Source organism: Melospiza melodia, chromosome 31, assembly GCF_035770615.1.
Source record: "Melospiza melodia melodia isolate bMelMel2 chromosome 31, bMelMel2.pri, whole genome shotgun sequence".
Classification (NCBI taxonomy): Eukaryota; Metazoa; Chordata; class Aves; order Passeriformes; family Passerellidae; genus Melospiza; species Melospiza melodia.
The window spans coordinates 99,175-122,608 of NC_086224.1; the positions used below are offsets into that span (position 1 = coordinate 99,175).

Genomic DNA, 23,434 nt, shown 5'->3' on the forward strand with positions numbered 1-23,434 from the left:
CCGTGGGGGTGTCAATGTGACTTTAGGGCTTCCCGTAAGGCGATTTTAGCGTTTCCTGTAAGGCTGATTTTGGGGTTTTTGGCTGCTCTCATGATTAAGCACCCCATTTAAACCCACGTTCAAGGTCCCAATTCGGGATTTTTGGGGGGGTTTTGGGGGGAAGCTGAGCCCCCCGACACGGCATTAATCACCTTACTTCTTGGTTCCCCAGCGCCTTCCCATATTTCGGAGGATCCCGAGCCGTGCCAGCCCCAGGAAAATCAAGGTACGGGGGGATTTTTATGCACCAGGAATTGAGGGATCCTCTCTGGGCATCCCAAAAGAGTTTTTGGGGCGGTTTGGGGTCGGCAGAGGCGGCTGAGCCGCTCCTTCCTCTCCTCTTCAAGGCTGGAGCTTTGAGAAAAGCTGGGTGTTTTTTCTCGGAAAGAGGTTTTCGGGAGAAGCGACGTTTTTGCGGCGTCTCCTCCTCCTCCCCCGGAGCCGCCCGTGACTCATCTTCCTCCGGCCGGGGAAGGAGCCGCGGCTGCGGCGGGACACGAAAATCTCGGGAAATTGCGGTTTAAATTGCGGTCAAACCCGGGAAAAATCCCTGGAAACCGAGGGGAGCAAAAATCCAGGGAGGTGATGGGGAAAGCAAGGTGTGAGTGGAGCGAAAATCCCGGGAAATTGGGGTTTAAACCCAGGGAAGAGGGAGGAAAAATCCAGGGAAGTGATGGGGAAATCAAGGGGGACAGGAATCCCAGGACATTAAGATTAAATCCAGGGAAATCGAGCAGTAAGGGGAGAAAAGTCCAGGGAAATTAAGATTAAACCCGAAGATGAATGGAGAGAAATCCAGGGAAATATGGGGAAACCAAGGGGAGCAAAAATGGTGTAAATAAAGTTTAAAAAAGCCCCGATGTTGGGCTGGACCTGGTGGAAATGGGGTGAAATAAAGGGGAAAAATTTCCAGGGTGAGATTGGGTTCCCTCTGGAGTCCTGGAGCAAGGAAAATCTGGGATATGATGATGCAGATGATGATGAGGGTGATAGGAGATGTCTGCCCCAGATCTTCAGGGCGTGACCAGATCAGGACTGAGATGTCCTAGCAATAACAAAAATCCCAAAAATCAGATTTTTCCCAGGTAAAAACACGCTGGGGTTTGTTTCCCTGAATCCCGCTGTGTTTAGGGAGGAATAAATGGAAAATCCAGGTGTTTTTTCCCCATTTAATGGCTAATCCTGCTCCAGAGAATAATTTTTAACTTCTTGTGGCTGAGCCAAAGCAGAGCCAGCCTGGCCTGAGCTCCCTGAGGGGAAATTCTGGAATTGTCAGGGATTGAGAGAGGGAAAATCCCACTTGGAGGTGGGCTGGAGGATGCAAATAGGAGCCTAAAAAGGAGAGGAATGGGAATGGAAATGGATCTGGGAATTAAAAAGAAGATAAATAAATTCAGGGAGATGATGGTGAAAGTGAGGGGTGAGAGGAGCAAAGAATCCAGGGAAAATTTGAGGAAAGCAAGGGGAGCAAAATCCAGGGAAATTAGGATTAAACTGAGGTGTGAGTGGAACAAAAACGTGCCAGGGGTGGCACTGCCAGGATGTCCCCAGCGCCACCCCTTCATTTTCAGCCTCTGCTGACTCAGCTCCTCCTTGGGCCCATTTCTCTTATCTCGGCCCTTATCAGCTCAACCCTCGCCCTTTTTCCCCGCTAATAAACGGAAAAGGGTGGAAAACAACACCTGGATTTTTATCCGGGCGCCCGAAGGCGTTTCCTCTTTCCCAGGGACCCCAGGAGCTGCTCCGGGCTCTCCTGGGCAGGGATTCTCCTTGCCTGGAGCCGTTCCTGATCCTGTTCCTGCTTCCCCCCGGGTGGAAAAGGGCATTTCTGGCACACGAAGCCTCCCTCGTTTTTCTCTGGAAAAGTTGGAGCCGTTTCCTGAGGGTTTTCCCACCTTCTCCGTGCCCCAGGCGTGGCTGCTGCTCCAATTTCCCAATTCCAGGCAGCAACAGCTCTGGCTGCTGCATCATCCCCTCCTCCTCCTCCTCCCTCCTTGGGCAGGTCGAGGTTCTGGGGAATGAGAATTCCCTTTTCCAGCGGGCACATCCCAGGGAAGGGACAGACAGGGATCTGGGCTCTTTGCTGCCCCAGGGAGCTCCCTAAAATCCGTTCCTCCCCCCAAATATCCCTCCCATCCCCATAAATCCCCTGCTCCAGCTTTTAACTCCAGATTTTAAATTCCCTGCTCCAAAAATCAGCAGAATTCCAGCAAAATTCTGACAAGGCCCTGCTCTATTTTTAGGACGTGTCCCCTGGCCTTGGGCTCACCTGGGAGGGGACAGCAAATCCCAGATTTCCTGGGAATTGCCGCAGCTGGGAATCGCCTGTGTGGCTCCACACCTCCCCAGGGCTGTTTCCAGCACAAAAGAGGATTTTACTCCTCAGTATGGGGCTGGTGCTGCCCTTCCACCTCTGCTTTGGGAATTTTTCCTTAGGGAGAGCCCTTCCCAGTGCAGTTTTTCTGGAATTATGGGGTCTTTTCCCATTTCCTCCTGAAGGAGTCCTGGGCTATACAATCCCTTCCTGAGGGGCTGGGACCCTCTAAGAATTCTATGGGGAAAACCTGGATTTGTGTCCTGCTGCTGCCCAGGGTGGCCCTGGGGACACTGCTTGGGACAGGGCACAAAAATTGGGATTTTGGGGCTGTTTCATTCCTGGAAAGGCCCTGACCCCATGTGGGATCCCAAGGCCATGGAATCCAGACTCTTCCTTGGAATCCTGGAAAATCCCAAATTGGGATGATCCCCTCCAACCCCTGGCCCTACACTGGACACAAAAATCCCAAATATCCACGAGCATTCTGCAAAAACTCCTCGGGCTGCAGCAGCCTCAGGGCCCTGTCCATTCCCTGGGAAGCTTTTCCACCCTCTGGATGAGGAATTTTCCCTAAAATGCACCCTAAACCTTCCCAGGGATCCTGTCCCAGCAGCTTCAGATAATCCTTGCTCCAATCCCGGGAATTAAGGTTGAAATTCCCCAAATTCCAGCTCCTCTCCCCAGTCCCTGTTTTCAGGGCAGATTTCAGGAGCATTGTGCTGGAATTTTGCTGGAATTTTCCTCCCTCTGGGGCAAAAAACAAGCCCCAAGGGAGGCCGGAAATGGTACAAAAATTAAAAATCCATGTTGAAAATTCCTGTGAATTGTGTTTTCCTGGGGTGGCTTTCTCTCTCTGGAGGGTGACAGAGCAAAAACCTGTTTGGGAATATTTCGAAATCCAGGGAGAAGCTCCGGAGGAGTTCTGGAATTTCCCACAAGCAGGGGCAGCTTCTGCCTGTCAGCCTTCCCCGGATTTTGTCTGGGATACAAGAGGAAGGAATTGGACAGCCAATATAGGAAATAAAGGAGCAAGGGGAAGGATTTGGGGCAGGAGGAGGAAATCCAGGAAGGGTTCAGGAGACACCAGGGAAGACTGTGGGAAAAAATTCCCATTCCTTGATTTTTTTTAATTTTTCCTTGGAAAGGGGGGAAGGCTTCTCCATGGAATGACTGCAGTGGTGCTGGAGGGATCTTTTTTTGGGGTAAAATCCCAGGAAAAGCTGGGCTCAGTTGGATTTTCCCATTTAGAAGGAGCAGTGGGATGTGTTTGGAGCCCAGGGAATGGCAATCCAAGGGGCGAACCTGGAATATTCCCAATTTTTTATGGGATAGAGAGAAAACCAGGATCTGTGGGTGCCAAATTCCTCACCCCGGAGTTCCCTCCTGTGCCAGGGCTGGGAGCTCTGGAGTTGCCAGGCTCGTTTTTCCCAGGGGCGTTGGATCTGTCCCTGCTCTTTGCTCCGATTCCGTTGGGAAACTTTCACCCCTTCCCTCTCCCGGCTTTCCATGGATTTTTATTCATCTGGAATGTCCCAGTGCAGCGGCTCCTGTGGGGTTTTGGGAATTCTTTGTCTGGGGATCCTCCAGCCCAGCCCCAACCCCAAAGCCCAGCTGGGAAAATCCAAATGAAAACAAAATTCCAAAGGAATTAAAGGAATGAAGGTGAAAATCCAGGCTTTGGTTGGGAATGGTGGCAGAGGAGAGCTGGGAATGCTGTCCCAGGGAATTCTCCAAATCCAGATCTTGGCCCTAAATCCCCCTCAGGAATCCCTGGAAAACAGCCCCAAAGCAGAGGGAATTATTTAATTGGGAGTTTAATGGGATTTAATGGATTTAAAGGTGCAGCTGGAATTTGGGAATGGGAGGGTTTGGAATGGGAAAAAAGCACTTTTGCTCTCCTTTTTTTAAAGGAAAACATTCCAGAGGCACTGGGAATTTTTAAGGAGCCTTGGGGTTGTTAAGTGAGCCTCTCCCAACCCCAGAGCTTTCCCAGCATTCCAGAATCCCAAAAATCTATTGGAATCTTTTTGGGCGGTTTTAATGCCCAGAGCCAATGGGAATAAAAATTCCTTGCCCGAATCAGGGGGAATGCAAGGAAAACTCCTAGATTTTAGGGATAATTTTACACTGAGCCCCTGACTTTGCCCCAGATGGGGTGGAATTAATAGAAAATCGGTGACAAATTCCATTTTTTCCGCTCACAGCCATGGACCCGGGTGCCTGCAGCACCTCGGTGGCCGACGCCGCCGGGGAGTGCGAGCGCGGCGTGCCCAGGGTCTGCGGGGTCTGCGGGGACAGAGCCACCGGCTTCCACTTCAACGCCATGACCTGCGAGGGCTGCAAGGGCTTCTTCAGGTGGGCCCGGGCCTCTGGGGCTGCCCCATCCCAAAAAAACCCCAGGAATCCCAAGGGGAAACCAATGGGGTGCTGGAATTCCTGGTGGTGCCGCATTCCCATGGTGTAAAGGGGGGAAATTGTTTATTTCTTTTGTGGGATGGGGTTTTCCCCTGTTTTTCCAGGGTTTTTCATGGACCTGGGAACTTTGCACCCCCCCATCCCAAAAAACTCTGGGAGTCCCAATGGGAAACCAACAGGGTGCTGAAATAGGCCTGGAATTCCCGGTGGTGCTGCATTCCCATGGTGTAAAAGGAGGGAAAATCATTGATTTCTTTTGTGGGATGGGTTTTGCGCCATTTTTCCAGGGTTTTTCATGGATCTGGGAGATTTGCAGTGCTTCAGGAGAAGGGGGGAGTGTGGGAAAACTCCTCTGGGGTTACAAATTGGGATTTATCCCCAGCCCTAAAATCTCAAAAAGTTCTGGGACTGGGGAATGAGGAAGGGCAGGGGATGCCCTGGAGCAGCTCTTCGCAAAATCCAGCATTTCCAGGGAATTCTGCTGTCCCCCTTGGGAATTCTGGGTCACCCTGGGAATTCTGCCCCCATCCCCACTCCCTGCTGAAGCCCTCCCCAGCACCAATCCCTCATTCCAGGCCAGGAATGAGGCCTGGAATTCTCTATTTTTAGCCCCTGGGATCCCAAGTCCGCCTGGGAATGGGTGGCTCAGGAAGGTTTCCATGGAATTCCAGCCCAGCCTGGCTCCGGTGTCACCCTGGGAGCCTCTGGAGCCACCCAAGCTGCAATTTTCATTCCAAACCTGGAATTTTGGCCTGCCCTGAGCCCTGGGAATATTTTTCCCTGCTCCAAGGCCTCGTTGTTTGTGCATTCCCGGCCTTTCCTTGAGGTTTTGTGGAAAAAAAATAAGCTTCTTGTGCACCAAAATCTGGAATTTTGGGGTGTCCAGGGCTGAATTCCAAGTGCTGGGATTGTGTTTCCCCACTTGGAGCAGCAAAATTCCAAAGGTTTTGGAGGAATGGGGGAAAACAGGGCCTGCCATCCATTTTTCTGGGATGAATTCCTGAAAATCCCAAATTCCTATCAGGAAAGGGCAGAGTGCAGCCACTTTGTTTACCTCTCCCTTTCTAAATGCAGCTTTTAATTCCTGGGGCTGCAGGCGAGGGAATCTTGAAGATTTTTACCCAGATTTGATTCTTTTACCCATTTTAAAATATTTTACTTTATATTTTACTAGAAATTTTATTTTGTTACCCATATGTGATATTTTAGCCCATATTTGACATATTTTACCTCTATTTGATATTTTTTTTTTACCCAGTTTTGATATTTTTGACCCATTTTTTATCTGAGTATTGGCCTTGGGCACTTGTAGGGATTGGGCAGTCACAGCTTTTCTGGGAATTCTATTCCAGGGCCTCACAGGGAGGAATTTCTTCCCAATATCCCATCTACCACCTTTTTCCTGGGAAACTCTGGCTCTGACCCTTTGGGCTGGGAAGATTCTGATCATTTTTCCTTGGAAGTTTCTGCCCTTGACCCTTTGTCCTTGGGGTATTTTGGCTCCGACCCTTTACCCCAGGAAGATTCTGGCTCTGACCTTTTGTCCTGGAAGGTTCTGACCCTTTGTCCTTGGAAATTCTGGCTCTGGCCGTTATTCCTTGGAAGGTTTTGGCTCTGCCCCGTTGGCTGGCAGGCTCTGACCCTTTTCCCTGGGTTATTTTGGCTCTGACCCTTTGTCCCGGTGGCTCCACGTTCCCATTCCGCTGTGGTTTCCCTGCAGCTCAGGGTTGTCATTTTCAGGCTCCTTTCTCTGTGTCCTGCAGCGAGAATTCCTCTCCCTGCACACCCAAAATGTGCTCGGGCCAGTTCTGCCAGCAAAGCCGGGCTTAGGGCGGCTGGGTTTAACCACACGGCCCCAGCTCGGGTTTATTTTGCTGCCGGGGGGGGGGTTTCTCTGCAATCCTGCAATCCTTCCACCCTCCTGGCCTTAAAAATCCCTGTTTAAACCCAAAGCCTTCTTAAACTTACATGCTGGACTGGGCTTAGAGCAGCCTGGTTTAGTGCAAGGGGATCAAGCTGGGTTTAAGGTCATTTCCCCCAAACCATTTTGGGATAAACCCTTGGGTGTTTCCCTGGGGGAAATTTTCCTTTCCCAGCAGTGCCTGCAGCTCCCAACCCAGCTGATGTCTGGAGCACCAGCCAAACCAGCAGGAATGGAGCCTAAAAAGGGTTTTTGTCCCTTTTGCAGGAGGAGCATGAAGAGGAAGGCCATGTTCACCTGTCCCTTCAGCGGGGAGTGCCACATCACCAAGGACAACCGGCGGCACTGCCAGGCCTGCCGGCTGAAACGCTGCCTGGACATCGGCATGATGAAGGAGTGTGAGTGTGCAAGGGCTGTGAGTGAGTGTGCAAGCACTGTGAGTGTGCGAGGGCTGTGAATGTGAGTGTCCAGCCCAGGGAATGCTCATGGGGCCCTGGCTGTGCCTCTGCCACCTCCCTGGTGCCACAGGGAACCTCCAGGGATGCAAAGGGCAGAGGAAGCAGCAGGTAATGATTGAGAGGAGCTGGTTTAATGATTCCTTCCCAAACCAGAGTTGTGTTCTCATGGATTCTCCTGGGGTTTTCTTTGAGGAAAATCAGCTCCATGGCTCCCAATGGCTCTGAAAATTCTCTTTTCCAGCATGTTCCATGCTCCACAGGGAGAGCTGGATGAGCTTTCCCATCCCCATGGAGCTGGGTTGGGTTTTCCTCTTCTCCCTCTGAGATTTTTTTTCCTGACCCTTTTTTCCATGTGGGATAAAGCAGGGACTTAAGTCAACAGCAGAGGGAATAAAAGCGGTTTTTAAGCCCAGTCCAAACACACAAATGTGGCCCAAATGTTTGTTTTCTCCGGGTGTATTTAGAGATAAGTGGCTTTTAAAATTAAAACATGTTTGAGGTGCTGGGGAGGAGCTGGGTGCTCCTGGAGAGCTCCAACCAAACATTTTCTGTTGGGAGATTGTGGCCAGGGTGTCCATGGAGCTGGAAATTCGGGCTATGGAAGCAGGGCCCTTTCTCTGATGTGCTAAACAGAGCCTGATGTCACCCCAGGGCCTCCAGAAAATCAGCATTTGGAGTGTTTGTGAGGGCAAAAATGCTTACATTTTCAATGACCCTGATGGGAATCCCTGGATTTTATTCTTTGGGATTGGCAGGTTGATGAGGGAGGAAAAGGCTGCACCCCACCCTGGCTGTCCCCAAATTCTGGGGAGCTGTCCCTGTTTTTGGGGAGCCTCTAATGAGGGAAGTGCTTTAATTTGTACCAGCAGCCAATTAATTACCCAGGAAGGGCTGGCAAGTTGCTGGGCAGCAATTCCAGGGGGTTTTCTCCACGTTTTCCCCACAGGAGTTAACGTGTAAACAGCCCCGTTAGCAAATCCTGCCTGCATTAACCAAAACTGACCCAGACAGGCTAAAAATAGCTAAAAATGGACTTTGCTGCTGGAAAAATGAGGGAGGACGAAGGGTTGGGGTTATTTTTAGGTGGAAGAAGGGAATCAGGAAGGTTTTGAGGCCTTGTTTTCCGTAGAGTGTTGGGATTCAGGGCTGGGAATGTGGGGTAGGGAGGAAGAGAAGCAGGGCAGAGCCTTGAGCTGGGGATAATTTGGGCTCTTCCACACCTCTGAAATTTGGGGTTTGTCCCAGTTTGGGGCAGGAGGAGCTGGGTCTGGCCAGCTGAGGAGTTTGGTGACCCCAACTCTCCCAGCCCTGTGCCAGGCTCAGGTCACCACGTGGCGTTTCCAGTTCCCAGCTTGGGCAAATATTTGTGGTTTTCTGCCTGTCTGGGGACAAGAAGGGCAGAGAAAACCCCTCCAGGCCTTGGGATTGGGGAATTCTTAGCCAGGGCCTGTCTCCTCCTCACAGGATGGCCTGGGAAATCTGGCCTTTCCCTCTTTCTAGGTGGCCAGAAAATGTGGAATTACCCCTTCCCTGCCTTCTTCCAGCTGCCTGCAGCTGAGGGAGGGGTGTCTGTCCCTCAGGGGTGTCAGGGCTTCCTTGGATCCTTCTCTAATAATCGCTAAAAATGGGATTTTTTAACAGCTCCTGCTCTCTGTGTAGCAACAGGGTGGGTGACCCCGAGCAGGCCCCTGTGGATCTGATGCTTTTTGTGATAAAAACTGGCAAGGGGAAATGGCAAAATCCTGATTTTCCTCCCTGATGGTAGAGGTGGGAGCGACCTTTCGGCCCCTCCTGAGGTGTCCCAGGCCCCTGTGAGGTTGTGCAAGGCTGGGGAATGGAAAATGGAGAATGGAAAATCGCCCTGGGCCAAAGGAGCCAGCGAGGCTGAGGCCTCCTTGCCTTGAGCTCCTCCCGCTGACCTCTCGCCCCAAATTCCACCTTGGCCCTCCCAGCACGGGGTCCCTGCACCAGAAATTTCAGAAACAGCCCCTGAGGTGTCCAGTCCCTGCAGAAAGGGATGAGGAAAAGGAACTCCTTTTTCCTTTCCTCCTCCTCAAAACAGTGCTTTGAGGGGGCTCTGCTGTGACCTCAGAGATTTCTGCAGCTCCCCGCTGCCTTTGTCACTCCCAGCCCCTCTGAGGCTGCTCAGGGCTTGGAGTGATTGATAAAAAAGTGAAGATTTGAGCCCAAATTGCCCTCAGCTGCTCCTTTTTCCTGAGCAAACAGGCCCAGCCTTGCGTGGAGCCCAACCTTTGGCCGCTGCCGAGCGCCGCCACCCCAATAAAAGCCATAAATCCCCAGCCCTGAGTGCCTTGACCTTAAAAATCAGATTAAATCTGCCCTGAAGCAGCGCTGGACACCCCTGGTGGCAGCTGGGAGCCGAGGGTTTGGGGATTTGAGAGGGCTGAGCAAACAGGGAGGGAGCAGAACGGGCACGGGGCACGGCTGGCACGGCCTCGGTGCCCCCAGAGCCTCCCCTGAAAGCACCAAAAGCCTCCTGGGCACAGGAGGAAACGGGGCCAAGCTGTTGTAGGGGCACAAAGGGTTTTCCAGGTGGCAAAAGCAATTTTCCAGGGGCTGGGTGTGGCATCCGGGGTCATTCTAATCCCTGGTTCCACCCCTTTTCCTCTCCCAGTCATCCTTACGGACGAGGAGGTGCAGAGGAAGAGGGAGATGATCCTGAAGAGGAAGGAGGAGGAAGCCCTGAGGGAAAGCCTCAAACCCAAACTCTCAGAGGAGCAACAGAAAGTCATCGACATCCTGCTCGAGGCCCATCGCAAAACCTACGACCCCACCTATGCTGACTTCACCAAATTTCGGGTACTGACCCCAAAAGATCTCTTTCATCCCTCAAATTCCCCCTGCAAAATCCACAGACCCCTCTGCCAGCCCCATTCCTCAAGGAGTTTTCTCTGTTTTCTCCCCCAGCCCCCTGTGAGGAGCCAACCCAGCAGCAGAGGGGCCACAAAATCCTCGTCCCTGCTCACCCAGGACCTGTCCTCAGAGGATTCCTCAGATCTCTTCAGCTCCGAGGCCTTCAGCACATTCCCAGGTGTGCCCCAGCTCCTCCTGGCCCCAAACTGGGATTGGCAGCCAGGGAGGGACCCCAGAGCCTGCCTTGGGTTGGAGGTGACACCTCAAACCACCCCAAATTCCAGGGGAGGGGATGGGCTGTGCCAGAGCCCAAATTAACCCCAGCACAAGGGTCTGCCATGCTCCTCCTCTTCCTCATCCCACATTCCCTGACTGGGATCTCCAAACCAGCCCTGAATCCTGTGGAGAACCTGGCCTCAAAAGCCCCCAGATTCCCTCCCCTCACCCCTCCAGGGCTCAGAGGGGCAGAAAGGCAGCTCCTCCACCCAGATTTGGGATTCCAGAGCCTCTGTTCAGCTCTGAGGGGCTCGCTGGGGTGCTCAGAGCATTTCCAGAGCCTCTGCTCAGCTCAGGGGGGCTCGCTGGGGTGCTCAGGGTGTTTCCAGAGCCTCTGCTCAGCTCAGGGGGGCTCGCTGGGGTGCTCAGGGTGTTTCCAGAGCCTCTGCTCAGCTCGGGGGGATCTCGCTGGGGTGCTCACCACTTTTCCCCCTGCAGACACCGCGGAGCCGCCGCCGTTCCCCAGCCTGGCGCTGCAGGAGGAGCAGGACGAGAGCTCCTCGGTGAACCTGGAGTTCTCCCAGCTCTCCATGCTCCCACACCTGGCTGACCTGGTCAGCTACAGCATCCAGAAGGTGATCGGCTTTGCCAAGATGATCCCGGGATTCAGGTGAGGCTGCAGATCCCAAATCTGGCATTTCCTGCCCCTGGGAATCCCGTGCTGCCCCTCCCAGCCATTCCTCCACCCTGTTCCCTTCCCAGCTCTGCTCTATGTCTCTCCCCTTCCCTGGGGTTCTCCCTTTTTCCAGTACCCTGGAAAACACACACAGATTCCACCCAGAGCTCCTGCAGCACCCGAGGGGCCCAGGAGGGGCCTCAGGCTCTGTTCATTCCAAGATTTGGGACTAAAATGCACCTTAAATAACCCCTGGAATGGGAATTCCTGGGAAGGGGCCTCAGGTTCTGTTCATTCCAAGATTTGAGGCAAAAATGCACCTGAAAAAACCCTGGAATGGGAATTCCTGGGGAGGGAGCCTCAGCTGAGCACCCTGGGGATGGCAGCTCCTTCTGGCCCTGTCCTGTGTCCCCTGAGCGCCCCGCTCCCCACCCAGAGGGCAAATCCTCCTGCAGGGATCTGTCTGTGGAGGACCAGATCGTGCTGCTCAAGTGCAGCGCCATGGAGGTGATCATGCTGCGCTCCAATGAGTCCTTCACCCTCGAGGACATGTCCTGGACCTGCGGCAGCAGCGACTTCAAGTACAGGGTCAGCGACGTCACCCAGGGTAAGGGAGCCCCAGCCCCAGATCCTGAAATTCCCTGACTTTCCCCCTGCTGGGCCTTCTCTGCGCCTGGCTGAGAACGGGGGTGGGTCCTGCCCCAAATTCTGGGGGTTTGGGAGGTGACAAGTGGTGCTTCCAGGTCTGCAGTGGCACCTCAGGGTCTCCAGTGCCACCTCCTCAATGGCCCCAGTGCCACCCCAATGTGTTGGAAAAAATCCCGGTCCAAAGGGAAAGATCCCCCTTCCAGAGGAAAATGAGCCTTTTCCAGAGCCCCCCTGAGGCCCCGTTCTCTCCACAGCCGGGCACAGCATGGCCCTGCTGGAGCCACTGGTGAAGTTCCAGGTGGGGCTGAAGAAGCTGAACCTGCACGAGGAGGAGCATGTGCTGCTCATGGCCATCTGCATCCTGTCCCCAGGTAGGGGCAGACCCATTCCAAATCCGAAAAACCCACAAAAGGGAGGGGAAAAACCCATCAGTACGGCTGACCCTAAAAAGGGATGAAAGGAAGGGAAAACCCCCAGACCATAAAAAGGGACAAAAGGGAAGGGAATTATCCCAAACCCTAAAAAGGGGTGAAAGGGAGGGAATCCCCCCAAACTATACAAAGCCCCAAACGGCAGGGAAACCCCCCAGCAGCGGGGCCTGCCCTGAGCGCTGCCCGTCCCGCAGACCGGCCGGGCGTGCGGGAGCCGCTGCGGGTGGAGGCGCTGCAGGAGCGGCTCTCGGAGGTGCTGCAGAGCTACATCCGCGCCCGGCACGCCGCGCCCGGCGGCCGCCTGCTCTACGCCAAGATGATCCAGAAGCTGGCGGACCTGCGCAGCCTCAACGAGGAGCACTCGCGGCAGTACCGCTGTCTGTCCTTCCAGCCCGAGCACAGCATGCAGCTCACGCCGCTGCTGCTCGAGGTCTTCGGCAACGAGATCTCCTGAGCGCCCGCACGGCAGGAGCGGCCCCGCAGCCCTGCGGGACGGGGAGCCGGCGCTGGGTGTGCGGGAGGAGCTGAGCCCGGGCAGGGGTCGGGGTCTGGGGTCGCGGCTCCAGGAGCAGCTTCCCCGCATCTCCACGGGTGGTTTGGGGCCGGGCTGCCCCGAATCCCTTCCTTTTGCGAATGTATGGAAGGGGCAAGTGCCGGGAGATGAACTGGGATGAGCCAGAGGCAGCCGAGAAAGCCCCGAGGGGGGAAATGTCCTCGACCCTCAAAGGGAAGAGCAGGACGAGCTTTGTTTGCACTCCCTGGGAATGGGGGAGCAGGGGCATCTCCAGGAGACAGCCCCACTTTGGAGCGGGACCCCTCTGCGGGATGGGGTGATGACTGCTGGGATGGGACAGGACCCCTGGGATGAGGCAGGGACCCCAATTCCAGCTTGGCCTCCTTCCCCTGCCGTGTTCTGGAAGCGGCTCCAGGCCCCTGTACCCACCCGAAACAAGGGGGCTTTGGGAGCTGGGGGCTCCAGAGCCCTGGGAAGAGCCATGACAGCCCCCCGGGGCCACGAGCAACAGTAAGAGGGTCCCTGGTGTCCGGAGGGTCTCCGGTTCGGGCCAATAAACTCCTGCTGGGCAAACCAACTCAGCGCCAGGCTCGTGCATCCATCCATCCATCCATCCATCCATCCATCCATCCATCCATCCATCCATCCATCCATCCATCCATCCATCCATCCATCCATCCATCCATCCATCCATCCATCCATCCATCGTGTCCCCGGGGGCCGCGCAGGACCGTGTGTGTCTGTCCCGGAGGTGTCCGTGTGTCCGCGTCCCTCGATCCCGGTCCCGCCCGCCAGAGGGCGCTCTCCACACCAAACCGCCTCCTTGGCCCCGCCGCGTGCGCGTGCGCATTCGCTGGGGGCGGGGCTGATCCCGCGCAAGCGCGGGGACAAAATGGGCGGGAAGAGCTGCCGATGAGGGGGCGTGGCCTGCCCGTTGCCATGCGCGGTGCCGCGCGCGCCGCCCGGCTCGTGGCCATGGCCGCCACCGGCACCGGAACCAGCGCCGGCATCGGGACCGGGCACAAGCGGCCGCACCCCGAGCCCGCCGCCCGCATCGGCACCCACGACGGCACCTTCCACTGCGACGAGGCGCTGGCGTGTTTCCTGCTGCGCCTCCTGCCCCGCTACAAGGTACGGCACCGGCAGCGCGCCCGGCTCGGGGCATGAACGGGACGGGAGCACCGTGCGGTGCCGGGTCCCGGGCTCTTTCTCCGGGTCGCTCTTCTCTCGGTCCCATGTGGGGACACTTGAGCCCACCCAGCGGCCGCTCTTCTGTCCCCGATCCCACCTGGGAGTCCCCGTCGTGTCCCCGGGCTCTCCGGTCCCGTCTGGGGGTCACTGTTGTGTCCCCTGCAGGACGCGGAGATCGTGCGGACGCGGGACCCGCAGCGCCTGGCCGGCTGCGATGTCGTGGTGGACGTGGGGGGCGAGTACGACCCGGGGCGGCACCGCTACGACCACCACCAGAGGTGAGACCCCGCCGGGGACAGCGGCATCCCCGGGGGACCCGCGGTGACCGCGTGGCCCCGCAGGTCCTTCACGGAGTCCATGCGGAGCCTGCGGCCGGACAAGCCCTGGAGCACGAAGCTGAGCAGCGCCGGGCTCGTCTATTGCCACTTCGGGGCGCAGATCCTGGCGGGGCTCCTGGGGCAGCCCGAGGACGGGCCCGTGGTCACAGCGCTCTATGACAAGGTGACAGCGGTGGCAGGGGGTCTGTCATCCTGCCGGGGTGACGGCTCTGCCCGGGGCTTGTCCTCGGTGGGGAAAGGGGAGCAGTTTGTGGCAGTGGCTGGAGCCTTTGTGCTTCCAGCCAGGCTTTGCTCTGCTGTCCCCTCTGTCCTCCCTTGCTGTCGCCTCACTGCTTCTCATGTTTCTGTCCCCTCGCTGTCCCCAGCTGTACGAGAACTTTGTGGAGGAGATCGATGCCATGGACAACGGGATCGCACCGGCGGCGGGGGAGCCGCGCTACGCCCTGAGCACAACCCTGAGCGCCCGCGTGGGGCACCTGAACCCCCGCTGGAACGACCCCGACCAGGACACCGAGGTGGGGACGGCCCTGGGGACAGACCCTGGGGACAGCCTGCTCGGGGACACCGCTGACCCCGTGTCCCCAGGCAGGGTTCAGGAGGGCCATGGAGCTGGTGGGCACCGAGTTCCTGCAGCGCCTGGATTTCTACCACCGGGCCTGGCTGCCGGCACGGGCGCTGGTGGAAGAGGCCATGCGGCGCCGCCTCGAGGTAACGCCGAGCTGGTCTGGGGGAATCTGTGATTTTGGAGGAGAATTGGGGCGTGGGGAGGTCAAATCCCTTCGGTAGAAACCTCCCGGGGGGGCCCTGCACCCCATATCCTGCACGGCCCCTGCAGGAGGGCACTGGGAGGTTCTGGGGCAGCAGCCCAGGGTGGTTTTGGGAGTCTCCCCCATGTCCCCAGCGTGTCCCCCCTGCAGGTGGATGCCAGCGGGCAGGTCCTGGAGCTGTCCCAGGGCGGCTGTCCCTGGAAGGAGCACCTGTTCCAGCTGGAGCGGGAGCTGGCCCTGCCCCGGCCGCTGCTGCTCGTGCTGTTCCCGGACCGGGGCGGGCAGTGGCGGGTGCAGAGCGTGCCCACAGCCCCCCACAGCTTCCAGAGCCGGTGAGAGCCCTCCCCTGCCCTGCCCCCGCCCCCCCGTGGGGTCAGGGTCACTCTCAAGCCCCGTGTCCACCCCCAGGCTCCCCCTGCCCGAGGCCTGGCGGGGGCTGCGGGACGAGGCGCTGTCCGAGCTGGCCGGAATCCCCGGCTGCATCTTCGTCCACGCCAGCGGCTTCATCGGGGGCAACCGGACCCGGGATGGGGCCCTGGAGATGGCCCGGAGGGCGCTGGAGCTCGGGGGGGGCACAGAGAGCACGTGAGCCCCCTCCCCAGCAGGGTCACCCCAGAAGGGAGCCCCTCGCTCAGTGTGGGATGTGCAGGGACCGTTCCCACTTGGATCCTGCATTCTCTGAGCAATCTGCTGTGCTGGGGGGGCAGCAGCCCCTCCCGGGGGTCTCGGAGCACCCACCCCCTGTGCTGGATGGGTGCCAGCCCAGCCAGAGACTCTTTGGCTCCATTTCCTGGGAGTTTGACCCTGTTCCTGTCAGGTCCCTGCACCGAGGCGCTGCCAGCACCAGTAAAAACCAGTGTGTGCCCAGTGGAGTGGCTGTTTGAGGGGTCCCGGGGGGGGATGCTGTGACTCAGGGACAGCCGTGACCCCCCCAGCACGGGGACAGCAATCACTGCACCCCCCTGCTGGCACTGCCACCATCCTGCGTGTCACCAGCACCGTGTCACCCTCCCTGCCGTGTGTCACAGCACCGCGGGGGGGTCACGGTGTCCCCTCCCTCCCGCTCCTTCGGGGCCATGCCGGCGGCCGGGCTGCTGCTGCTGCTGCTGCTGGGGCTGCCCCAGCACCCCCGGGCCGGTTCGCGGTGCCCCGGGGAGGCTCCGCCGGTGCCGCTGCCGCCCAGCGGCCACAACGAGACGCTGGGGACGGGCACAGGAACAGCGCGGGCCCCGGACGTGGTGGCGCTGGTGGCCCTGGGCGGGTGGCTGGGCTCGGTGCTGCTCTGCGTGCGCCGGTTCGTGCGGCGGAGCCGGGAGGAGACGCGGCTGCACCTGCGGTACCTGCGGGCCCTGCCCTGCGCCGCGCACCGGCAACACCGCGAGGAGGAGGAGGAGGAGCCGCTCAGCGGCGGCACCGGGAGCCCCCGGCTGGCCCCAGCAGCTGCGGTGGGTTCGGAGCCCGGGTCACCCCGGAGCCCCCTACTCAGCCTCAGGAAGGGGCTGGATGCTCTGGGGGGAAAGGGAGGGGTCTCCCCCTTGCTCTGGGGAGGATTTGGGGGGTCCTGGGGCTGTTGGGGTGGGGGGAGCAGGGACCCTGTGCTCCCCCAGTTCTCCCTGCCAGGGCAGTGTAATCCCAGGATTAAGGGTCTGTAATCCTGGGATTATTAAAACAGTGAAATCCCAGGATTTCACTGTGCCAGCAGCAGCAGCGTTAATCCCCTCTGGGGGGGCCCAGCTGCTGCCCCCACCCTGTGGGGCTGGGGGGGCTCCCCTGGGGCAGCACCCTGGGACCCCAGAGCTGGGATTTGGGGACCCCCAGAGGGTTTGGTTCACTTTGGGGGTTTGGTTCACTTTTGTTCACCCTCGAGTCAAAGCTGGGGATTGTGTGCGTGGCCAAAACCTGCCCCAAAGCCCTTCAGCCATCACCTGTCCCCAAAATGGGGCTCTTTGATCCCAAAAGAGCAGCCCTGGCCCATGGGCTGCAGTGGGATCACACCAACAGCTTCTGTGAGTCCACTCCAAGCTCTTCCTGACCCCAAAATCAACTCTGGAGCCCCCAGAACCCCTCCAGACCCACAAGACTTCCCAAATTCACCCCCAAAAATCCTCCAGACCCATCGGTGTGAGGAAAGAAGACAGGAGGGAGAGAAAATCCACCTTTAATTGGGGCAGGATCAACACTGCCAGACCCTGAGCAGGTCTGAGGGGCTCCTGCAGGGAGAAGAGGCCCTGGGGTGCCCAGGGAGGTTCTGGGGTGCCCGAGGAAGCCCTGGGGTGCCTGAGGAAGCCCTGGGGTGCCCGAGGAGGTTCTGGGGTGCCCCGTGAGGCCCCAAGGTGCCCCAGGAGCCCCTGGGAGGCTCTCAGAGCTCGGAGAAGAGCGGCTGCTCGCGGACGCTGCCCAGCACGGGCGCGGGGCTGCGGCGGGGGCTGCCGCGGGGCTCCAGGGCGCTGACGAAGAAGAAGGGGATGTGGGAGATCCTCCCCGAGGACCAACACTGCAGGGGACAGGGTGGGCAGGGCTCAGTGTCCGAACAGCACAGAAATGGGGAAACCCCTTGGGATGGAGCCCAGCCCGTGACCTGACTGCCAGGGAGTTACAGGAACTGATGAGGCTCCCCCTGAGCCTCCTCCTCTCCAGGCTGAGCCCCTTCCCCAGCTCCCTCAGCCCCCCAGAGCTCCAGGCCCGTCCCCAGCTCCATTCCCTTCTCTGGACATGACCCAGATCCCAAAATCCTTCCTAAACTGGGGGGTCCAGACCTGGACACGGCACTCGAGGTGTGGCCAGGGGGAGAAACAATCCCCTGCTCCTGCTGGCCCCACCACCCCTGAGCCCGGCCAGGATGCCACCAGGCTTTTTGGCCACCTGGGCACACCTGGCTCACGTCCAGCACTGTCCCCCAGTCCCTCCAGGTCCCTTCCCAGGGACCAGGAAAGGTCCAACCCCTCTGTCCCCAAAACACAGCACCCAACCCTTGGCCTGGTTAAACCTCCTCTCCCCATGGCTCACCCTGGTCCCAGCCCCCTCCCCAGTGCCACCAGTGTCCCCTGGGACTGGGAGTGCCCCAGGACGGACTCACCACGGTCAGGAGGGCGCCCTGAGGGAAGCAGGGGTGGAAGGAGATGAGCTGGGGCTGGGCGCCGCGCTCGCCCCGCACGAAGCCGCTGTGGGGCGGGGGAACAGGCAGGGTTATGGGCTGGGAAACAGCACATCCCAGGGACTGGGGGTGTCTGGGGTCTGAGGGGAAACAGCACATCCCAGGGACTGGGGGTGTCTGGGGTGCAAGGGGGGATGCACTGGAAAAGGACAACTCAAAGCCAAGGGGGTGAGGTGGGGAACCCAATGAACCCAAACCCACCCAAAGCCCCTGTAACAAGCCCAAACCCCCTGCAATGAACCCAAACCCATCCAAATGAACCCAAACCCACCCAAACCCCCTCCCCAAGCCCCCGAGCCCCCTCACCAGGGCAGGAGCTCGAAGACGGGGCTGTTGCGGGTGCGGAACACGGCCACGGCCGGCTGGCTGCCTGCGCACTCGGGGTGTCCTGTGGGGGCACAGCAGCACGAGGGCTCTCCCCTGTTCCCCCGTCCCTTCTCCCAGGGCAGCAGCAGCCCCAGGCCAAGCAGGCAACGGGGCAGGACTGACCTCTGATGATCACAGCCAGCCTCTCCCCGGTGGGGTCCCACACCATGGAATGAACCTCTCCTCCAATCCTGCAACAGCACAAGTCTCAAAATTGGGGGCAGAGACTCCCAGGTGTGCCCAGCAGCCAGGGGTGCCTGCCAGGAGGAGCAGGGACCCCCAGTGCCCCCAGCCAGACCCACCTCTCCTCCCCGTAGAGGGTCTCGAAGGTGGTCTCGGACAGGTCTGCCACGATCGAGGCCGTCTTGGAGCCTCCCACCTGCCCCTGCATCTCCCCTGCCCGGGACAAACCCACACTCCATCAGCCCACTGCATTCCCCGGGTGATCATGCATTTATTTCTTTCTCAGAGCAGCTGTGCTGGTGTCCCAGGAGTGGCAGGGATGGAGGACAAGGGACAGCAAACACCAGGACCCCCATGCTGGCTCTGGAGCCACCGGAGTCTCCCTGAAATCCCTTCAAGACCCCACAACTGTGACTGAGGAGCAACGTGAGGGATGGAAAAACCTGAATTCCAGAGATTCTGTGCTTGGAGACCCCAACACGCTCCCTGTGTGTCCCAGCTCCTCACCCCAAAGCTGTGGGGACATCTGGGAAGCTCCAGGTGGGACAAACTCACCCCGGTACTCGGAGAAGGACAAGGAGTAGATGACGGACTCGCCCAGCACGGTGAAGAGCAGCCGGCTGCCGTCAGGGCTCCAGCACCCTGTCTGGGGACAGTGCCACCCTGTCACCTGCCTGTGGGACACTGCCACCCTGTCTGGAGCGTCTCAGACTGCAGAAAAGGAGGCTCAGGAGGGACTTTTCACTCCACAAGTCCCTGATGGCAGGGGACAGCCAAGGTACAAGAGGACATGGCCTCAGGCTGTGCCAGGAGAGGTTCAGGTTGGATACTGGGAAGATTTCCACACAATCAGGGAAAATTTCCACAATTTCTTGGGCTGGCTGCCCAAGGCTGGGGTGGAGTCCCTGTTCCTGGAGGGATTGAAAAGCCCTGTGGATGTGGCACTTGGGGACAGGGGTCAGTGGTGGCCTTGGCAGTGCCAGGGCTTGGCCTGGGTGGTCCCAGAAGGCTTTTCCAGCCTCAGTGATTCCCTGGGAGGGGAATATCCCACCCTACCTGGCAGCGTCCCCGGATGGTGGGCCAGCGCTCACAGGTCCACATCTGGGCCTCCCACACCCTGCAGAGAAAGCAGGAGGCTTTAGGGAGCAGAATTCCTGGGAATCTGCCCCAATCCTGCTGCTCTGGGAATCCAGAGTGTCCAACCCCGTCGCCCAGCCACTCCCCGCTCTGCCCCCACAGCAGGAGCAGGAGCAGGAGCTGGGGGGATGTTTGGGATCCAGATTTTCTGCAGCGAGGATGAGGATGGGCACGAGGAGCTCACCGGAACACGGCCGAGGGCGTGGCTGCCAGCACCTTGCTGCCATCGGGGGACCAGGCCAAGTAGGTGACACCGCCACCCCCAAACCACTGCAGCTGCACACAGGTCTCGGTGGACACGTCCCACACCTGCAGGGGACACGGGGGATGATGGCGACAGCGGGATTAGGGGACACAGAGGGAACATTTCAGGCCCAGGTGGCACTGTGCGTGTCCAGCCCGGGTGTCCCTGGGTGTCCCCAGAGGGTCCTCACCAGCATGGCCGTGTCCACGGGTGACGCCGACAGCAGCCGCTCCCCGCTGGGCGCCCAGGCCAGGCTGGTGACAGGGCTGTGCCCGGGGCAGGACAGCACCTGGGCACAGCCTGACGAGGGCCTGCACAGGACAAGGGAGAAGCCAGCAGGATTTGGGGTTTGCTGGCAGGATGGCGGCGCTGTCCCAAAGCCAGCCCCAGCGGGGTGACAATGGCCGGGAAGGGAAGGTGGGAGCTGTCACCTGGTGGAGAGGGAGGTGGGGTCCAGGTGCCACACGAGCACGCAGCTCTGGCAGGCCACGGCCAGGATGGAGGCACAGAGAGGCTTCCAGGCCATGGCAGCCACGTTCCTCTGCAGGCGGTGCTTCAGCGAGGGCACGGTGGCACTGCGGGGAGGGGACAGGTGACACAGCTGTGGGGCACAGAGCCCTGGTGCAGCCACAGTGTCCCCTGCCAGCCCTGAGCGCAGTGAGGGGGGACAGCAGGGTGGGAGGGGACAGGGATTCCCAGCCAGGTGACACCGGAGCGAGCCAGGTGTCACACACCTGGTGTGACTGAGCCGAGGTGTCCCCAGTCCGGCCAGGGCCCAGCCTGGGGACACCCGGGGGGGCTGCAGGAGCAGCCGGCAGAGTCTTCTCCTGAGCAGGGACTGGCATTCCCTGGGGGAGCAGGGAGACCTGGGGGACAGAGGACACTCAGCCCGTGTCCCCCCAGCTCTGTCACCACCCCCAGGGCTGGGTGACCCCCGGGATGTCCCCAGAGGCACAGAGCAGGCAGGGAAAGGAAAGGCAAAGCTCTTGAGGCTCGGGGCAGAGCGAGGAAGGAGCAGGGGGGCTGAATGAGAGCCCAGGTATGCCAGGTGGGCCAGGAGGCCACGGGCAGCAGCCCCAGGGCAGTGCCAACCCCAGGCTGCCCAAATCCCAGACAAAGTCCCACCTGTTGGAGTTGTAGACACGGATGGAATCGTCCAAAAGAGCCACAGCGAATTTGTTGGTGTGGGGGTGCCAGGCGAAGGCCCTGATGGTGCAGCCGGCCCTGGAGGGGGCACAGGGCAGGGTGAGACCCCCCCAGCACCCACTGGGCTGGCAAAGACCCTGCTCAGAGTTCTCAGAGAAATAAAAACTTCCTTGTTGCTGCCCAACAGGACCATTTTCTTTGAGAAATTCCCTGTTTCTGGGAATTATTCACAGGGCTCTGCTGAGGGGCTGGGGTTGGAACTGGAAGGAATTTTCCAGGCTCTGATCTCCTTTAACCCTGATATCTCTCCACCCAGGGCACACAAAGCAGGGCAGCCAGAGTCAGTGGGGCAACGTTTGCCTTTAATTGCTGAGCCCACCAAACGGGGCCATCCTGTCCTTGTACTCCCACCCTGGCACGGTGACTTTGGGACACCCAGGACTCACCAGTCCACGGCCTGGGAGAAGGCTGCGATCATGTCCTCACTGGTCAGCTGCAGGGACAGGAGAACACTGAGCTGGCAGCAGGGACCCCCAGTTCCCAGCCCTTTCTCCCTCTCCCCCACCTGGATCTGGGCCCCTCTTGCAGCACCAAACACCTTCTCAGTGTCCATCTTCCACCAGTGGAGGAAGGAGCGGTGTCTGGAGCTGGGCACCATGAGGAGGAGCATTTTGGGGGGGGTTTAGTGGGGAAGGGACCACCCCACATCCCGAATGGCTGCTCCCCTTGCCCCTGGCTCCCGCAGCAGCAGGGATCAGGCGGAATGACTCACGGACAGGTGTGGGAACAGGGATCCGTGCAGCGAGGACAGCCAGCGGCACACGGCCAGCGCGTGGCTCGAGCCCGTCCGCAGCCACTGCAGCCCTGGCAAAGGGACCCTCAGCGTCCCTGCAGCACCAGGGGGACAGGGCAGGGACAGCAGGGCCCAGCCAAGGCATCGCAGCGAGACCAGAGACCCCCGGGCAGCCCAAACTCACCCTCCTCCTCGGCGCTGGCCAGCTCCCGGAGCAGCCCGCAGAGCCCGGCATCGCGCCTGCGGCGAGAGCGGGGGTCACTGCCCGTCCTGGGGACAGGTGGGGCTCTCTGGGGACAGCGGGGCACTCACCAGGCGCTGAGACAGCGCTTCCAGAGGGACTCGCGGTGGTGGATGAAGGGCGAGCGGGCGCTGGGCTCCAGGCGGCCGTGGGCCTTGAGGGGCTCCTTGGGCAGGGTCAGCACGGGCAGGTCGGGAACCTGCAGCACACAGAGACCCCTGAGACCCCCTGAGCCCCCGGGAACAAAGGGACGCCCCCAGGGCAGCGGGCAAACGGCGATGGGAGGAAAGCAGGGGCACAAGGAGAGAAGGAACAGCCTGAGGGTGCCCGGAGAGACCCCAGCAGAGGGGACAGAGCTGCAGCCACAGCTGAGAGGGACGAATGTGGCAGTCCCAAGGCTGGAGGGGGCTGCCACGGCTCTGGAGCGAGGAGGGCTCACCTGGCCCGGGGGTCTCACCTGGCTCTGGAAGGCCAGCGGGAGCTGCTCGCTGAGGCGGCCGCAGACCAGGGAGTTGTTGAGCTCGTACAGGGTGACATCCCCAGGGGGAGGCGGCGGCGGGAACAGCCCCAGGGAGCACATGGCGGCACCGAGCCTGGGGGCGAGACCGGGCCGGGGGGCGAGAGCTGAAACCGCCGCTGCCGTCAGGGTGCGCCGGCTCCAGGCCGGAGGCCCTCCCTCCGCCCCTCACCCGCTCACAACCCCCAGTGCCCCCCGGGTTCTCCCCGGATCCCCCTCACCCGCTCCCCGCCCTCAGCCCCCGGCGGCGCCATCTTGGCTCCTCTCACCCCTTCCAGCTCCCGCTTCGCGCCAATCGCCGCTGCGCGCCGCCCTCGCGGCTCCGGGCGCCTGTGGGAGGGGAATTAAAAGGGCCGCCGCTCGCGTGGGAAATACGCGGAGTCCTCGCTGAGGGTCAACGCCACGCTCCCCGATTTTCCTCGGCGGAGGAGAGAGAATATCAGCCTCCCCTGCACAGCCGCGCTCCACACGTGACTTAGTGGCTCTCCGGGTGTAACGAGGATTGATTAAAATGGGACCACTTATTACTGTCGTTGCCCCTTTAAGGAAGGAGGAGCCTCCCTTGAGGGGCGGGGCGAGAGGGCGTGTGCTGCCGACGGGTCACGCGTGGCTGAGCGGGGCTGCGCTGCGACCGAGACCGGGACCGGGGACGGGACCGGTGACCGGGACCCCCGGGACACCGCCGTGTCCTCCGGGCACCCCCGTGTCCCGCGGGCACCCCGGTCCCGGACCCCTCTTGGGCTCCCGCGGCATCCCGGTGTCCTGCGCTGCCGTGTCCCCGGTGCCACCTACCCCGGTGTCCCCTCTCGCGGGCGCCCGTGTCCGTTCTCGCCGTGTCCCCTGGGTGC

General features: G+C 59.8%; 3 protein-coding genes and 1 long non-coding RNA gene across 5 annotated transcripts; 3 read left to right on the plus strand and 1 right to left on the minus strand.

Moving 5' to 3' along the window:
- The first annotated feature begins 195 nt into the window (after positions 1-195).
- On the plus strand, positions 196-13,086 carry VDR (vitamin D receptor). Its single transcript, XM_063179181.1, has 9 exons — positions 196-265; positions 4,561-4,711; positions 6,960-7,090; positions 9,786-9,970; positions 10,079-10,202; positions 10,739-10,910; positions 11,372-11,523; positions 11,819-11,935; positions 12,190-13,086. Exons 2-9 carry the CDS (start codon positions 4,563-4,565, stop codon positions 12,447-12,449), a joined length of 1,290 nt encoding a protein of 429 aa, XP_063035251.1. The 5' UTR covers positions 196-265; positions 4,561-4,562; the 3' UTR covers positions 12,450-13,086.
- Positions 13,087-13,406: 320 nt separating this feature from the next.
- MYG1 (MYG1 exonuclease) lies at positions 13,407-15,672 on the plus strand. Its single transcript, XM_063179182.1, has 7 exons — positions 13,407-13,640; positions 13,866-13,978; positions 14,042-14,201; positions 14,404-14,553; positions 14,624-14,746; positions 14,956-15,137; positions 15,214-15,672. Exons 1-7 carry the CDS (start codon positions 13,422-13,424, stop codon positions 15,392-15,394), a joined length of 1,128 nt encoding a protein of 375 aa, XP_063035252.1. The 5' UTR covers positions 13,407-13,421; the 3' UTR covers positions 15,395-15,672.
- A 1,275-nt stretch (positions 15,673-16,947) lies between these two features.
- AAAS (aladin WD repeat nucleoporin) lies at positions 16,948-23,077 on the minus strand. 2 transcript variants are annotated; one of them, XM_063179179.1, is made up of 17 exons: positions 22,856-23,077; positions 22,527-22,662; positions 22,141-22,268; positions 22,013-22,068; positions 21,808-21,899; positions 21,482-21,528; positions 21,015-21,113; positions 20,321-20,464; positions 20,080-20,200; positions 19,830-19,954; positions 19,565-19,625; positions 19,064-19,154; positions 18,628-18,721; positions 18,449-18,516; positions 18,266-18,347; positions 17,882-17,966; positions 16,948-17,299 (listed from the first exon to the last, which is right to left on the minus strand). In XM_063179179.1, the coding sequence occupies exons 2-17, from the start codon at positions 22,647-22,649 to the stop codon at positions 17,165-17,167; spliced, it is 1,551 nt and encodes a 516-aa protein (XP_063035249.1). In that variant the 5' UTR covers positions 22,650-22,662; positions 22,856-23,077; the 3' UTR covers positions 16,948-17,164. The 2 variants fall into 2 exon arrangements, with proteins under 2 accessions (XP_063035249.1, XP_063035250.1); XM_063179180.1 differs by lacking the exon at positions 22,856-23,077 and adding an exon at positions 22,808-22,828.
- Positions 19,088-21,219, plus strand: LOC134431194 (uncharacterized). Its single transcript, XR_010030950.1, has 2 exons — positions 19,088-19,286; positions 19,748-21,219. It is a non-coding gene; the product is annotated as an uncharacterized LOC134431194 (long non-coding RNA).
- Positions 23,078-23,434: the final 357 nt, after the last annotated feature.

Bases quoted from the DNA above. Each gene is read 5' to 3' on its own strand.
- VDR (XM_063179181.1), top strand. From the start codon at position 4,563: ATGGACCCGGGTGCCTGCAGCACCTCGGTGGCCGACGCCGCCGGGGAG. The intron at 7,091-9,785 runs GTGAGTGTGCAA...TTCCTCTCCCAG, and splicing joins CATCGGCATGATGAAGGAGT to TCATCCTTACGGACGAGGAG. The intron at 10,203-10,738 runs GTGTGCCCCAGC...TTCCCCCTGCAG, and splicing joins GGCCTTCAGCACATTCCCAG to ACACCGCGGAGCCGCCGCCG.
- MYG1 (XM_063179182.1), top strand. From the start codon at position 13,422: ATGAGGGGGCGTGGCCTGCCCGTTGCCATGCGCGGTGCCGCGCGCGCC. The intron at 14,202-14,403 runs GTGACAGCGGTG...CGCTGTCCCCAG, and splicing joins TCACAGCGCTCTATGACAAG to CTGTACGAGAACTTTGTGGA. The intron at 14,747-14,955 runs GTAACGCCGAGC...TCCCCCCTGCAG, and splicing joins CCATGCGGCGCCGCCTCGAG to GTGGATGCCAGCGGGCAGGT.
- AAAS (XM_063179179.1), bottom strand. From the start codon at position 22,649: ATGTGCTCCCTGGGGCTGTTCCCGCCGCCGCCTCCCCCTGGGGATGTC. The intron at 21,900-22,012 runs GTGAGTTTGGGC...TCCCTTTGCCAG, and splicing joins GGCCAGCGCCGAGGAGGAGG to GGCTGCAGTGGCTGCGGACG. The intron at 19,626-19,829 runs GTGAGCTCCTCG...CTTTCTCTGCAG, and splicing joins ACGCCCTCGGCCGTGTTCCG to GGTGTGGGAGGCCCAGATGT.